This window comes from Rhinolophus sinicus, chromosome X (assembly GCF_036562045.2).
Source record: "Rhinolophus sinicus isolate RSC01 chromosome X, ASM3656204v1, whole genome shotgun sequence".
NCBI classification, from domain to species: domain Eukaryota; kingdom Metazoa; phylum Chordata; class Mammalia; order Chiroptera; family Rhinolophidae; genus Rhinolophus; species Rhinolophus sinicus.
Window position 1 is genome coordinate 72343689 of NC_133768.1, and position 15247 is coordinate 72358935.

General features: G+C 40.2%; 1 protein-coding gene across 1 annotated transcript; it reads right to left on the minus strand.

Moving 5' to 3' along the window:
- Positions 1-246: 246 nt before the first annotated feature.
- SERPINA7 (serpin family A member 7) lies at positions 247-5526 on the minus strand. Its single transcript, XM_019713864.2, has 5 exons — positions 5476-5526; positions 3203-3838; positions 1868-2141; positions 986-1133; positions 247-460 (listed from the first exon to the last, which is right to left on the minus strand). Exons 1-5 carry the CDS (start codon positions 5480-5482, stop codon positions 260-262), a joined length of 1266 nt encoding a protein of 421 aa, XP_019569423.2. The 5' UTR covers positions 5483-5526; the 3' UTR covers positions 247-259.
- Positions 5527-15247: the final 9721 nt, after the last annotated feature.

Genomic DNA, 15247 nt, shown 5'->3' on the forward strand with positions numbered 1-15247 from the left:
TCCTTGCAACTGACTAACTGGGGAGATTTCTGATAAAGAGGAATGCACTGGCATGAGGGCCTTCCTGTGCTTCAGGTAATGAGTCACTCATTGGCTATCTGAATGTTTGGTCGCAAGAGTGGCCTCTTTCACACCCTGATCCAATCTCCACCCCTGCCCAAAGGAAATAATGTCCAACCCCACATCGTTCATATCAGGCTATACTATTTATTTTCAGTTGCAATAAGTACATGCAATTAGCTAACAGCCTCTCTCCCAACTACACTTTCATTGGGTCCACAACTTTACCTAGAAAGAGAATGCTCCTGGTGCTTTTCTCCAAAATCAACAATAGGAAAGATCTATCTAATTGGATGATAGGGCGGAGAGTTATCTCAGCCTGATCCAGAAATCTGACTTCAGGGGCAGCTACAGCTTCGGTTCCCTTTTCACCAATGTGCAGCACAGCCTTGTGGGCAGCCTGTGGGGGGAGAATAAACACTGCTGATCCCCTCAAGAAACAGCAAAAGTCTTTGAAACAGTTTGGAATCAAGAAATGAAAAGGTAACACTGGGCTACTCTTTTACCACGCTGTGTTGATGGTGCTTGACTATGAAGGCTACTTGCTTAAGCATAGTTAATGAATACCTGGTTATTTTAGAGCTAGCTGTCAGGGAACCACGTCTTTCTCCATGGCTTTCTGCTCACTTCTTAAGATTTCCCCTGCCCCTGCCACCACCTCCAGAACTGTATCTCCTCAGAGTCAATTCTGATCATTAAGTCCTTCTATCAGAATCATTTTAGGTCATGAAGGTCAGGGATGGAAGTAACTGTTACAGTGATATGTCTGGGTGTAATGAGAATTGCTATGCAGTGAATCTGCCCTAGTAGGACTCATTCTGCCTCCCTATGCTTCAAAATTATCATTGATACAATAAGAGAGTTAAATTGTCTCTCAATGGCCCTTCCAGCTCACAGATTCAGGGACTGTAATCTACCAACTTACTTTAGAAAGTTTAAGACCATTGTCCTCTGTGAGTCCAAGAAAATTGGCATTGTCAGCAAAGGCATCCTGGATGCCCATCTTCAGAAGGATAGCTCCAAGGTCATATGTGGCAGAAATGGAAAACTTTGGAACAAACAAGTTAATCCACCTGTGGGGGGAGGGGAGGGAACACATAACTATCAGCACACCAGGCTTATGATTCCCTTCCTCTCCCTGTCACCACCGTATTATATTGGACTATGATCCTTCCCTAGATATTGACAACCATTGCTCTGTAGGTCAACACATGGCACCAAAACCACAGGAGTTATCCTGGAAGGAATGTGTTCTAGTTCAGCCAATGTCAGACTGCAGCACTGGAAGTAGAGACATGTGGCTCCCTTATAGTCAAGAAGAAATATTTCTGGGGTATTGGCCAAGGTTGGGGAGCCAGTGGCACTACTTTCAGTGGGTACAAAAGCACCTGGAGAATTTCATGGTTTTCCATCTAGCACTCCCACCCCAGTATGGCTACCCACCCACCTCTTAATGTGAAAATCCTACCAAACCCCCAAGCTCTAGTTGGCCTCTGGGAAACCATCAATTTATTTGCTAGCTGAATTTGGGGAGTTCATTTTATCTTCCTAGCCCTGACTTCCTCTTTTGAAAAATGCCTATGATACTATCTCTGTTGCTGGTTTGTTGATGTGCTTCGATGTAATGAAGTCTGTAAAGTGCCCAGAAAACAGACTTGCACAGCATGTTCTCAGTATACTTTAGTGGTCATCACACAGCTATTCAATAGTTCAGGTGGATTCTCCTGCCTCTGAGTTTCTGCTGAACTCAATCTTACCTGTACCATTACACCCACCCTCCACTTCTCACATCATCTAAGATGTTTACCCCTTCTGCAGTAAGCGATTCCACTTCTTCAGTGTTTTTGATGACATGGCCCCTTCCACCCACTCCATCTGGCCCTCCTTGGGAAGGACAAAGAGTGCCAGAGCATTCTTGCTGTAGTCCATCTGCAGCACCGTGCAGTTCAGCTCTGTGTCCACCAGGTGGTAATATTGTTCCGTCTGGTGCATCATGGGCACTTGCACTGTTGTGGTCTTGTCCACTGAGAAGCTGGAACCTTCTTCGGTCTTGGATGGGTCAAAAGGATTTGCCCACTGAGCTTGAAATACAGAAAAAAAAAAGAGTTGTTTGTTTTAAACCAGTATTAGGACCTGTGTGAGCTTTTCCATCAGTCATCTCATTTAGTAGTTAACACCACCACAGAGGTAGGTAACTACTTTCAATCAGCTTTACAAGTGAGTAACTGAGGTTCAAAGAGAGAAAGTGTCTTCACATGGTCTCCCAGCTAGCCAGTGGCAGAGCCAGGAGTCACACCCAGGAATGTTGAATTCTATGTTCAACAGATGTTCTGTCAGTGTTCAAAACCACTATACTTACACTAAACCCATCAGAGCCACAGTTTCCTCTTCTGTAAAAAGGTATAAGCACATCCAACACACAGGTTGAAATGAGACAACAGATCTGTTCTGCCGTTTTATCCGTCTATAAGTGTATGGCTTGTGGCCAAGAATTGTTCATTCCTCCACCAAACGTGGCTGACATGTGCTGTAGAACCAGGAGAAATCATTTGGGCACAGCACCTTCAGAAAAGAGTCACATGATTCTTGTTGTTACAAGCACCAGCTTTAAAATAAGGCAAACCTGGGTGGGAATACCAGCCCTGAAAATTATTAACTGTGTGAACCTGGGCACATGAGGATCAGATGAGAGAATGTGTATAAACCACACACGTAACATGGTGCTTGATACATAGTGGGTGCATAGTACGTGATAGAAATATTTATGTAATGTGCCCAAAAATGCAAAGCAAATGAGGGCCACCATGGCGTTTAAACCCAAATCTGTTTACTTACCAAGTGTCCCATCTCACAAAATCTTTTGGAAACCATGATTGTCTTGCTAGATGTGAGCAGGATGATCATAACATTGTCACTCACCTCTCTGAAAGTGCCCTCTCCCTAGAAAATTCCTGGGCTCATCCACAGAGCTATATGTCCCTCCTGGAAGATCCAAAACTACACACAGCTATGTCCAGTGGAGCTGATCATTGTGGTATGAGGGACACCTACTGATGCCAGTGAGAAGAGATGATGAGCTCCCCTCTGTGCCCCACCAAATTATCGGAACACTGAACTAGAAATGGACATCATAGAACCTTACCTTTAAAGTGAATATAATTTACCAGGACCATGATGGTGTTTGGTTTGAGATCTTGAATAAGGCCCACAACTTTCCCTTTCATTTGCTTCTCCACATGACTGTTGATCTCCTGCTGGGCTGCAGAAACATTGGAGAAGTTTGTAGAAAAGACTTCAGTCTCATAGAGTCTTTTGACATCATCCAAGAACTTTGGCAGTGGTTTCAGCTGCTTCCCAATGAAGAGGAAATTTCCCATCTGTAATTCCAGCTCCTTCTTTGGAAAATTCAATGAACAGATCAGGTGCTGGAAGCCCTGCTGGATCTCTGTCGTTGGGGTGTCTGTGAGGTTGAAACCCAAGCTTTCCAGGATTTGAGTTTGGGTCCTGGAGAAGGCCCCAATGGAGAGCATGGCCAAAGCTGCAGAAATGCTCACAGGGGAAAAGAAAATGTTCTGATCTGGGGTCTCCACAGTGAACCTCCGGTACAAGTTGAATGCAAAGTCAGCATTGATGGATGACATCTTATAGAGAGTGGCATTTTGTTGGGGGGAATGGCAGGTGGTTATTTTGCCGTCAGAGCTGTTAGGTGGTGCACAATGAAGCCCAAGTACCAAGAGAACCAGACAGAGGAACAGTGGCATTTTGGAAGGAAGGTAATCTATAAGACATGAGGTAAGAGAACCATTGGGGGATCTTAGCTGGATGGAAATTCTGAGCTAGAACCACCTAATAATCGCCCATTATGATTAATAAAACAATGGAAAATATTTAATGGTGTGCTCACTGAGGACCTTATGGAGGCCTCTCTCCCTTGAAAAACTCATGAGACATCTAATAGGGGCAGGGAGTAGGAAAGGTAGCTTTCTGGGGCCATAGAAATAATGGCATGAACTGTCATTCAGATGTAAGAGCAACATATGAAAACTCTGTGAGTAAATTACATTTATGTAAATTGAATTTATCTTTTTGAACCAGAGGCAGCCTTTTGAAGAAAAAGGGATCCTTAGATAAACTAGCCCTCTTTCTGCTTACATTATATTTTGTAGATTAGAGTTTTGAATTATTTTTTTTAATTTGGCGTTTTTTAAAGGTAAAATCTATAAGAAATGCGAGAACATCTGTATTTTCTTTATGTAAACACAAAAGGAGAATAATTTTCACAAGATAAATTTAGTTGGAATGGGAGGGTGGTGGTTTATAGAGCCATGCACAAGGCCATAAGCTGAAAATAATGCATTCATGCAACACACGGAAGCCACAGGAGTATTTTTAAACAACAGGAAGGTGAAAGTATACCTTTCTGCATTTCAGATCTCTCTCACCATCAGTGTCATCTAAAGAGTCATTTCTAAGTTGCAAGACATGTTAACACCATTATTTTTACACTCTTTCATGTTGTTTTTAAATTACTAGTGCAGAAGCCAGAAAATATGATTTAAGATTCTCTAAAAATAAATAAATAAACAAATAAATAAATAAGTAAATAAATAAATAAAGATTCTCTGAACCTGGAAGAGTATAAGGCAATGCAGTAAGGGAGTCAACTGTGGAATGCAATCACCATGGACATGGGTGATCGGAAGGAAGAGATCCACGGAGTCAAAGCAGGAATCCTGCAGTCCTCCATTCTCTCCTTGAGTGATCTCATCCAGTCCCAGGATCACAGCTGCCATCACACAAAACTACATACTCTAGATTGCTTTCCTGTGTGCCCAGCCATTTGTCCAGCTACCTACTGGATATATCCACCAGAATGTTCCTCACATACCTCAGTTTCAATTTGGAAATCTCAAATTGTCCAAAGGTAAACACACCATCTCCCTAGCCTTCTGCCTGTTCTTCATCAACTTTCTACTATCTACTGAGATTCCCATGCCAGAAATCTGGGAGTCATCCTGGGGACTTCCTTCATTCTCATCCCCACATCCCATGAGTCATGATTCCCTTTCAGCATTACCTCCTAAATACCTCTCAAAACTTTTCCGTTCTTTCCCTTTCTAATGTCAGTGCCTCAGTTCACGGTCTGAGCTACTTCACTGGCTTCTAGAAGGTCACACTGCCTCCAATGTCTCCCACCCCAACCCAACTGTTTATACCCATCTATCCAATCTCCACATTATCACCACAGTCCTCTTTCTGTAAAAGTCATAGAAGCTGGTAGGAGGTCAATTATCAGATGACTACAGTTAGACCTTGGCCTCTAGAGCTAGGAGTTTGGAGCCTATGGTTATTTGGGATTCTGACTTGCTGATAGAAATGTTCCAGGTTTCCAAAGAGAAAAAAAAAAGTACTTACAGCACATGCCCAAGAAGCCACTTGCATCTCTCAGAAAGCAAAACCTTTCCATCTTTATGTGCCCTGTATTGCAAAAGCAGAGCACTCTTAGTTACTCATTTACCACAGCATCAACCCTGGGATGACATTTTCAAAGCTGATGCACTAAACCAAGGCCAAAAGGAACACAGTGAAAAGTGATAAGGATGGAACTTTGAATGGTGGCTTTGGTGGCCAGATCCTTCATCCATAACAACACAAAAAAAACAACAACAGAATTTTCAGACCTGGAGGGGTCCAGGTTTGTGCTCGAAAATGTGTCTTTTCAGCAGGCATACTGAGGACCAGTGACAAAAAGGCCAAGAGGGACCAGAACAAAGACTGTTCTCCCCACCAGGGTCCTAAGATGGAATAGATTGATTGACTGCTAATATGTGCTGGGATCATCAGCTTTTTGAGGAAAAGGTGCATACAGGCAAAGCCTGGGTGAGCCTCTCTATCAGGTGTTGTAGAAATTATGCATGCGTTGGCTTGGAGGAGATGATGTCAAAGGTAGTTCCCAACCAGAATTCTGAGGCTGCACACATCTGTTTTCTCAGGGGTAACCAGTCCTGTCCTCTGGTTACTAATATCCCCTGTGCCACCTCCTAGACCACAGGACTCCCTAAGAGGATGCAGAAGGAGTGAAGGAAACTGGAATCAGAGTTCACTGTCGAGTATTCACTGTGTACTGAACTGTGTGCTGCAAAGAAGCAATGGGAGCAAAGAGCACAGGACTCAGTCAGGAGACCTGAGTTCAACCTTGCCTTTGCCGGTTTCTAGCCCTAGTTGTAGTAGTAGTAGTAGTAGTAGTAGTAGTAGTACCTAGTAGTAGTAGTAGCAGTAATAGCAACTTCGCTTATTGAGTATTTACCATGTGCAGAGAGTGAAGAAACTAATTCCTGACACTGACTGTTTCAGGACTGCATTAAGGATGTGCATATGTTAAGTGAGAGGTCAGGGTTGGGGGAATGTGGGTTAGCTTGAGATAAGCCTTAGACTGCAGTCTGTAGGGGGGACTTGGAAGCCAGGTTAAATAGTGCAACTTTACCTTGAGAGCATTAGAAAGCCACTGGGGGATTTTCACAAGGCAGTGACTAGACAGAGGGTAATTGTGCTGTGACATTGTTTCTTCTCAACCAAACATAGGTAGTGCTCCTACTATATGGAAATTACTACACTCAGGACTGGGGTTTCCGAGGTGAATGTTAAACATCAGTCCTGAACCCAAGGGATCTTACTAACTACCTGACACCCACTGCCCAGAATGAACAGGACGGGGCAAACCTCACATATGGGATGGTCACAGGTGCATGTATCTCACAGCAAGGCTATGGAACCATCCCATCAAAGGAGCCCAAATTTAATTGGATCAGCCTATTGATCAATTTATGCCCTAGCCAGCAATTAGTGAAAAGTAACAGCTGAGTGTTGTCAGAGAAAGAGACAGTCAAAATCAGACCTGCTTAAAACACTGTCATCCAAGAGCAACTGTAGGCATACCCAAGCCTGTGCTTGGTTCTCTGAGAAGGAAAATCAGAGATTTCATGCTTTAGGGGAAGGGGAATAGACTTCACCAAAATAATCCAACTATTCACTAAATAAATAAAAAAGCAAATAACGAACAAGAACCAGGGAGGGTGACAAGTATAATATCTTATCTAAAATGTGCAGTTTCCCACAACAAATTATGAGACATGTAAAAAAAAACAGGAAAGTATAACCTTGGTTTTGATTTACTCCTATTCATCCCATTGGTGAGAAAAAGATGCTCCACCATAAATAGTATGTGATAGCCAAACACACAACACCCAACACCAGACAGATAAAATAACACTGTAGTTTATTTAACAAATATACAAACCTGAAAAAGGGCATGGCAGACTATGCAGGGCCACATGAGGGCTGCACTTGGAAACAGAATAAATAAGCAGGGGCTATGGAAGGCAGGCTTTGTAGTGACAGTATGCTCAAGTGACCCTTAGTTCCTATCAGAGGAGGTGATTGGTTTGCTTGAATAACTATGCAGCCTGGTAATGAAGTGAAACTTATTAGGTTGAGGACTGCGTGGAGTATAGCTGGTCTGGTTCATAGGGAAACTAGCTGGATGGACAGACTTTCCCACTGTCTGGGGAACATGTTGGGCAAGAGCAGAGGAACTCATAGCTAGGCTTTTGAGGCCACATGAGGCTCAAAGATGTCACGACAACACATGAAATTTGAAGGCTTACAATATAGGCACATGCACTGGTGGAAAAGTGGTCAAAAGAAACTGCCTGGCTTTCCATGTATGGCCTTATTTGTGCAATACAACAGGTCAGTAGGTAAGAAATTGTGACTTCCTGAAAGAGCTGAGACTGTTGATGCTATAGGCTACACAGGAAAGACAACATACACTGAGTAGTAAAGACCATTGCAGATAGGAGCAGATTTCTGGTCAAGATGGTACAGTAGGTAAATTCTGTGTTCACCGCCTCTCAAGACCACATCAGTTACAACTAAACCACAGAACAACCATCAACGAGAATCACCTCACGTCTAGGTGAACCAAGGATCTACAACTATGGACATACAAAAGAAGTCACCTAGAGACTGCTAGGAGAGGCAAAGACATGGAAAAGGCTGTTCCACACTTCAATGTGGCCATTAAAAATTGGGAGGGATATCTCCCAATTGGCCGCATGGTTCCATCCCCTCACCAGACGAGGGTTTCAGTGCCAGGGAAGAGAAGTCCCCATAATTTCTGGCTGCGAAAACCAGCAGAGGTTATGGCTGAGTGAGTCAGAGGGTGGCATGGACTTACTCGCTGATGGACTCAGTCTGAGCTTCAGCACTGGTGCAGTGGTTCGAAAGGTCCTAGGGACATACCGGGAAGAACTGAGTTGTCTGGCTTCAGGTTGAGAGCTGGAGGGACAGATTTCTCCCAGACAGAGGAGCTGGTGGAAGCCATTTTTTCTTTTTGAAATCCTTCCCCGCCCTAGGTGAAGATGCAGGAAGATACTATATCTGAGTCTGCATCAAACTGGCTATCACCTTTCATCTGTTTCACCCTAGTGATTCCCTGAGACCATGACTTACCCAACTTTCAGGCACACCCAAGTTGTTTCCAGTGGATTTTCCATATAAATGGACTGCCCTGGCTGATGCTGCAGACATTTCTAAAATCTCTCAAAGATTCACAAAACCCAAACAGGCAGCATCTGGCTTCAGCATGTCCCGTACCTTTGGATGAACAGCCCTAAGCCCAGCACTACCAACAGCCAGCCTTGGTTCACATCTTGGCCTCTCAAAGCACCTTCAAGCACAGGACAGACAGTGGCCAATTTTGGATTGCTTTATGGCTCATGCCAGGTGGCCACAGGCAGGACACAGACTGTGGCTGAACTTGGCTTGCAGCAGGTCCTTTCCAAGTAGGTCCTGGAGCTGACATGCCCAGTGTACAGCTTCAGACCTGGCCACTTCCAAAGATGACCCAAGAAAATGGCACACTGGACAGGCATCAGAACCCCACTAAAGTGAACACTGCTCTATAGGGACAATCCTGCACAACAGTTCCTTCACTGCTGTCACAGCCAGTCCTCACAACCAATCAGTCTGAGGTCAATCACTCCCATTGATGTCAAAACAACAATCAAATCTCAACTCCAAAAGGAGGGCACACACAACCCACACAATAAATATACCTGGAGCACCCGTCTCAGGTGACCAGGGAGACTGCATCACTGGGTCCCACAAAACACCTACTGCATAAGGCTACTCTAGTAAACCAGGAGGCATAGCAGCCCTGGAACGAAACAAACACAGGAAAGCAGCCAATATGGGGAGACAATGAAACATTTTCCAAATAAATAACCAAACAAAGCTCCAGAAAAAGAACTAAACAAAATGGAGACGAGCCATCTACCAGACACAGAGTTCCAAATACTGGTTGTAAGGATACGCCATGATTTCAGGGAGAACTTCAACAGGGAGATAGGAAACATAAAAATGGAGATAGGAAACAAAAAAGAACCAGTCAGAAATAAAGACTAAATAACAGAAATGAAGACTGCATGAAAGGAAATCAACAATAGATTAGAAGAAGCAGAAATTTGAATCAGCAATTTAGAAGAGAAGGTAGCAGAAAATACTCTACCAGAACAGCAAAAAGAAAAGAATAATAAAAAAGCATATTTTAAGGGACCTCAGGGACAACATCAAATATACCAACATTTGCACCATAGGGGTACCAGAAGTATGAGAGAGAGAGCACGAAATTCAAAACCTATTTGAAGACATAATGACTGAAAACTTCCCTAACCAGGTGAAGGAAATAGTCATATAAGCCCAGGAAGCACAGAGAGTCCCAAACAAGATGAACCCAAAGAGGTTAACACCAAGACACATCATAATTAAAATGTCAAGGTTAAAGACAGAGAATCAAAAAGCAGCAAGAGAAAACCAGTTACTTACCTAGAAGGGAGCTCCCATAAGACTTTCAGCTTATTTCTCAACAGAAAATTTACAGGCTAGAAAGGATTGGCAATAAATGTGCAAAGTAATGAAAAACAAGGACCTATAACCAAGATTACTCTGTACATCAAAGCTATCATTTAGAATTGAAGGATAGATTAAGACCTTCCCAGAAAAGGAACAGTTAAAGAAGTTTACAAACACCAAACAAGAATTATAAAGAATCTTACAGGGAATTCTTTAAGACAAAAAAAAAAAAAAAAAAATCAAAAGTATGAATAATAAAATGTCAGTAACTATCAACAATTCAACAATTACTTGAAATGTAGTGGATTAAATGCTCCAATCAAAAGATAAGGTGGCTGAATGGATTAGAAAACAAGACCCAAAGATCATACATCACAACCAAGTGGGGTTCATCCCAGGGACACAAGGATGGTACAACATACACAAATTGATCAATGTGATACATCATATAAACAAAACAAAGGACAAAAATCATATGATTATACCAATAGATGAAGTAAAAGCATTTGACAAGATACAATACCCATTTATGATGAAAATACTTAATAAAATTGGTATAGAGGGAAACTATCTTAACATAATAAAAGCCATATATCACAAACCCTCAGCTGGTATCATAATTAATGGTGAAAAACTGAAGCCCTTTGCTCTACGTTCAGGAACACGACAGGGCTGTCCCCTACCACCTCTGTTTTTCAACATACTATTGGAAATCCTAACCAGAGCAATGAGGCAAGAGAAAGAAATAAAAGGCAACCAAATTGGGAATGAAGAAGTTAAATTGTCACTCTTTGCAGATGACATGATGCTATACATAGAAAACCCTAAAGACTCCACCAAAAAGCTATTAGAAACAATAAATGAATACACACAAGTTGCTAGCTACAAAATCAACGTAAAAAGTCCATTGCATTCCTATACATTAACAAAGAAATCTCAGAAAAAGAAATTTAAAAAATTCATTTTGCAACTGCAACAACAAAAAAATAAAATAACTAGGAATAAACTTAACCAAGGATGTGAAAGATCTGTGTACTGAAAACTATAAGACATTTTAAAAAGAAATTGAAGCAGACACAAAGAAATGGAAAGACATTCCATGTTCATGGATGGGAAGAATTAACATAGTTAAAATGGACATATTACCCAAAGCAATACATAGATTTAATGCAATCCACATCAAAATCCCAATGACATTTTTTAAAGAAATAGAACCAAAAAAATTATCAGATTTGTATGGAACCAAAAAAAGACCCCGAATTGCCAAGCAATCCTAAGGAAAAAGAACAATGCTGGAGGTATCACACTCACTGACTTCAGCTTGTACTACAGGACAACAATTATCCAAAAAGTATGGTATTGCAGAAAAACAGACACATAGACCAATGGAATAGAATCGAGAACCCAGAAATAAACCCACACAAACATGGACAGATAATTTTCAACAAAGACGCCAAAAACATACAATGGAGAAAAGACAGCCTCTTCAATAAACGGTGCTGGGAGAATTGGATAGCCACGTGCAAAAGAATGAAACTATAGGCTGCTAGCTGCCACCATATACCAAAACCAACTCAAAATGGATCAAAACATAAGACCTGAAACAATAAACTGCATAGAAGAAAGCATAGGTACTCCACTTATGGATCTTGGGTTCAAAGAGGATTTTATGAATTTGACTTCAAAGGCAAGGGAAGTAAAAGCTGAAATAAATAAATGGGACTATGTCAAACTAAAAAGCTTCTGCAAAGCAAAAGAAACCATAGACAAAAGAAAAAGACAACCAATCAAATGGAAGAAGACTTTTGCAAACAACGCCGCCAATAAGGAGATAATATCCAAAATATATAATGAACTCATACAACTCAACAATGAAAAAACCAAACAATCACATTAAAAAATGGGCAGAGGAGTTGAATAGACAATTCTCTAAGGAGGACATACAAATGGCCAATACACATATGAAAAAATGTTCAACGTCAGTAATCATCAGAGAATTGCAAATAGAAACCACAATTTGATATCACCTCACACCAGTTAGAAAGGCTATCATCAACAAGACAAATAATAACAAGTGTTGGAAAGGCTGTGGAGAAAAAGGAACCCTCATACACTGTTGACAGGAATGCAGATTGGGGCAGCTGCTATAGAAGGCAGTGTGGAGGTTCCTCAAAAAAATTAAGAATAGAATTACCATATAACCCACCAATCCCTCTCCTGGGTATCTACCCAAAAAATCTGAAAACATATATGTGCTATGATGCTCATTGCAGCTTCATTTACGGTGGCCAAGACATGGAAACAACCAAAATATCCTTTGATAGATGATTGGATAAAGAAGATATGGTATATATACACAAAGGAATACTATTCTGACGTAAGAGAAGATGAAATAGTGCCATCTGTGACAACATGGGTGGAGCTTGAGATTATGCTAAGCAAACTAAATCAGACAGAAAAAGTCCAGAACCATACGATTTCACTGATATGTGGTATATAAAACTGTAAACAACAAAAGAACAAGACAAACAAATGAAGAAACAAAAACTCACAAACACAGACAATAGTTTAGTGGTTACCAGAGAGTAAGGGTGGAGACGGTGGTATATGAAGGTTAATGGGGTCAAATACATAGTGACAAGGAAAGCTGACTTTGAGTCGTGAACATACAATGTGATATATAGATGATGTATTACAGAATTGTACACCTGAAATCTATGCAACTTTACTAACAATTGTCACCCCAATAAATTTTAATTTAAGGAAAGAATCAAGAATGGCATTTTGCTTGCAGGAGATAATATTACAAATTCATTGTAATAAAAGTCGTTAAAATGTATTTATTGTTAGAACATCTAGTCAGCTTTCTACTTTTTGTCTTCTGTCATTCTTGAAATAAAGTGTACATGTTTAAAAAGAGGAACTCTCTGTGAGAATGACCAGATACGACATATAACAAATAATTATTTCAAATTAGCCATTGCAATTATGTTCAAAGAACTAAAGGAGCCACTATTATAGTATATGAAGGCATAGTTACAATATCTCATCAGAAAGATAGTATCAATGAAGAGATAGAGATTATTTAAAAGAACCAAATGGAAATACTGTAGTTGAAAAATATAATAACCGAAATGAAAAATTCATTAGAAGTGTTCAATAATAGATATTTTAAAAATCAGAAGAAATATTAGCAAACTTCAAGATAGATTGATCAAACAACAGAGAGAAAAAAAAGAATAAACACAAGTGAATAGAGTCTCAGAGAAATGTGGACCAGCATTAATTGCACCAACATGCACGTAATGTGAGTACTAGAAGGAGGGGGGTGGAAATGAAAAGAAAATGTATTTGGAAATACAATAGTTGAAAACTCTCCAAATTTCACGAAAAAATAATCTGTTAGCCAGTAAGTTCAACTTATCAAAGTAGAATTAATACAAAGAGATAGAAAACAGATACATCATATTAACAAAGGTGAAATTAAAAATCCAGGGGGAAATCCTCAAATCAACAAGAAAAAATGGCTTGTCACTTACAAGGATCCCAGTAATAATAACGAATGACTTTCCATCAAAACAATGGAGGTCACAACGCAGTGGCATGAAGTGATCAAAGACAAAAACTTTCAACCGAGAATCCTATATCAAGCAAAGTGAAATTTCAAAATTGAAGGTGAAATAAACACATTCCTGGAAAACAAAATCTTAAAGAATTTGTTGCTAGCACACATGTCATACAAGAACTACTAAAGGAAGTTCTTCCATCTAAGAATGGTTGACCTCATATGGTAATCTGAACACACACACAATGAACAACAGTGAGAATAACTATATAACTATAAAATATTGCATATATGCATATTTATTTTCTTAACTGATTTAAAAAGAATTGTATAAAACAATATGCACATAATATATTTTGGGACTATAACATACAGAAAAGTAACATAATTTGTAATAACAACACAAGGAGATGGGTGGGAGAAACGCTGCACTGAGCTAAGTACCGTTCCAGATGGTACCTTGAATTCACAGGTATGAATTAAGATAAACAGGTATGAAAAAATAAGAAGGTAAATATAACAATAGCTATAAATACATACAAGGTCTGACAATTAAGTTTGTGAACTTGTTGCAATGATGTTGTTAACCGTTTTTTGATATCACAGGGATGATTTTTTCCTATTTTTTTAATTTATTGGGATGACAATTATTAGTAAAATTACATAGATTTCAGGTGTACAATTCTGTAATACATCATCTATAAATCCCATTGTGTGTTCATCACCCAGAGTCAATGCTCCTTCCATCAACATATATTTGATCACCCTTACCCTCATCTTCCACCCCCCACCCCACTTAACCTCTGGTAACCACTAAACTATTGTCTGTGTCTATGAGTTTTGGTTTCTTGTTTGTTTGTCTTGTTCTTTTGTTCTTTTGGTTTATATACCACATATCAGTGAAATCATATGGTTCTCTGCTTTTTCTGTCTGACTTATTTCGCTTAGCATTATACGTTCAAGATCAAACCATGTTGTCACAAATGTTCTTATATCATCTTTTCTTACCGCTGAGTAGTATTCCATTGTGTATATATACCACAACTTCTTTATCCATTCACCTATCGAAGGACAGTTTGGTTGTTTCCATGTCTTGGCCACCGTAAACAAAGATGCAGTGAACATTGCAGCACACATGTCTTTATCTCTAAATGTTTTCAGATTTTTTGGGTAGATACCCAGGAGAGGGATTGCTCGGTCATATGGTAATTCTATAAGTAATTATTTGATGAACCTCCACACTGCCTTCCATAATGGCTGCACCAGTCTGCATTCCCACCAACAGTGTATGAGGGTTCCTTTTTCTCCACAGCCTCTCCAACACTTGTTACTATTTGTCTTGTTGATGATAGCCATTCTGACTAGGGTGAGGTGATATCTCATTGTGGTTTTCATTTGTATTTCTCTGGTGATTAGTGATGTTGAGCGTTTTTTCATATGTCTATTTGCCATTTGTATGTCCTCTTTGGAGAAATATCTCTTCAGGTCGTCTGTCCATTTTTCAATTGGGTTGTTTGTTTTTGTGTTGAGTTGCATGAGTTCCTTGTATATTTTGGATATTAGCTCCTTATCGGAGGCACTGTTTGCAGAAATCACCTCCCATTCAGTTGGTTGCCTCTTTATTTAGTCCATGGTTTCTTTGCTGTGCAGAAGCTTTTAAGTTTCATATACTCCCATTCGATTATTTTAGCTTTTACTTCCCTTGCCTTT

Excerpts from the sequence above, each read along its gene's own strand:
- SERPINA7 (XM_019713864.2), bottom strand. Across the intron at positions 2,142-3,202 it reads AAATTATATTCACTTTAAAG|CTCAGTGGGCAAATCCTTTT; the intron begins GTAAGGTTCTAT and ends CTGTATTTCAAG. Across the intron at positions 1,134-1,867 it reads AATCGCTTACTGCAGAAGGG|GTGGATTAACTTGTTTGTTC; the intron begins GTAAACATCTTA and ends CTCCCCCCACAG.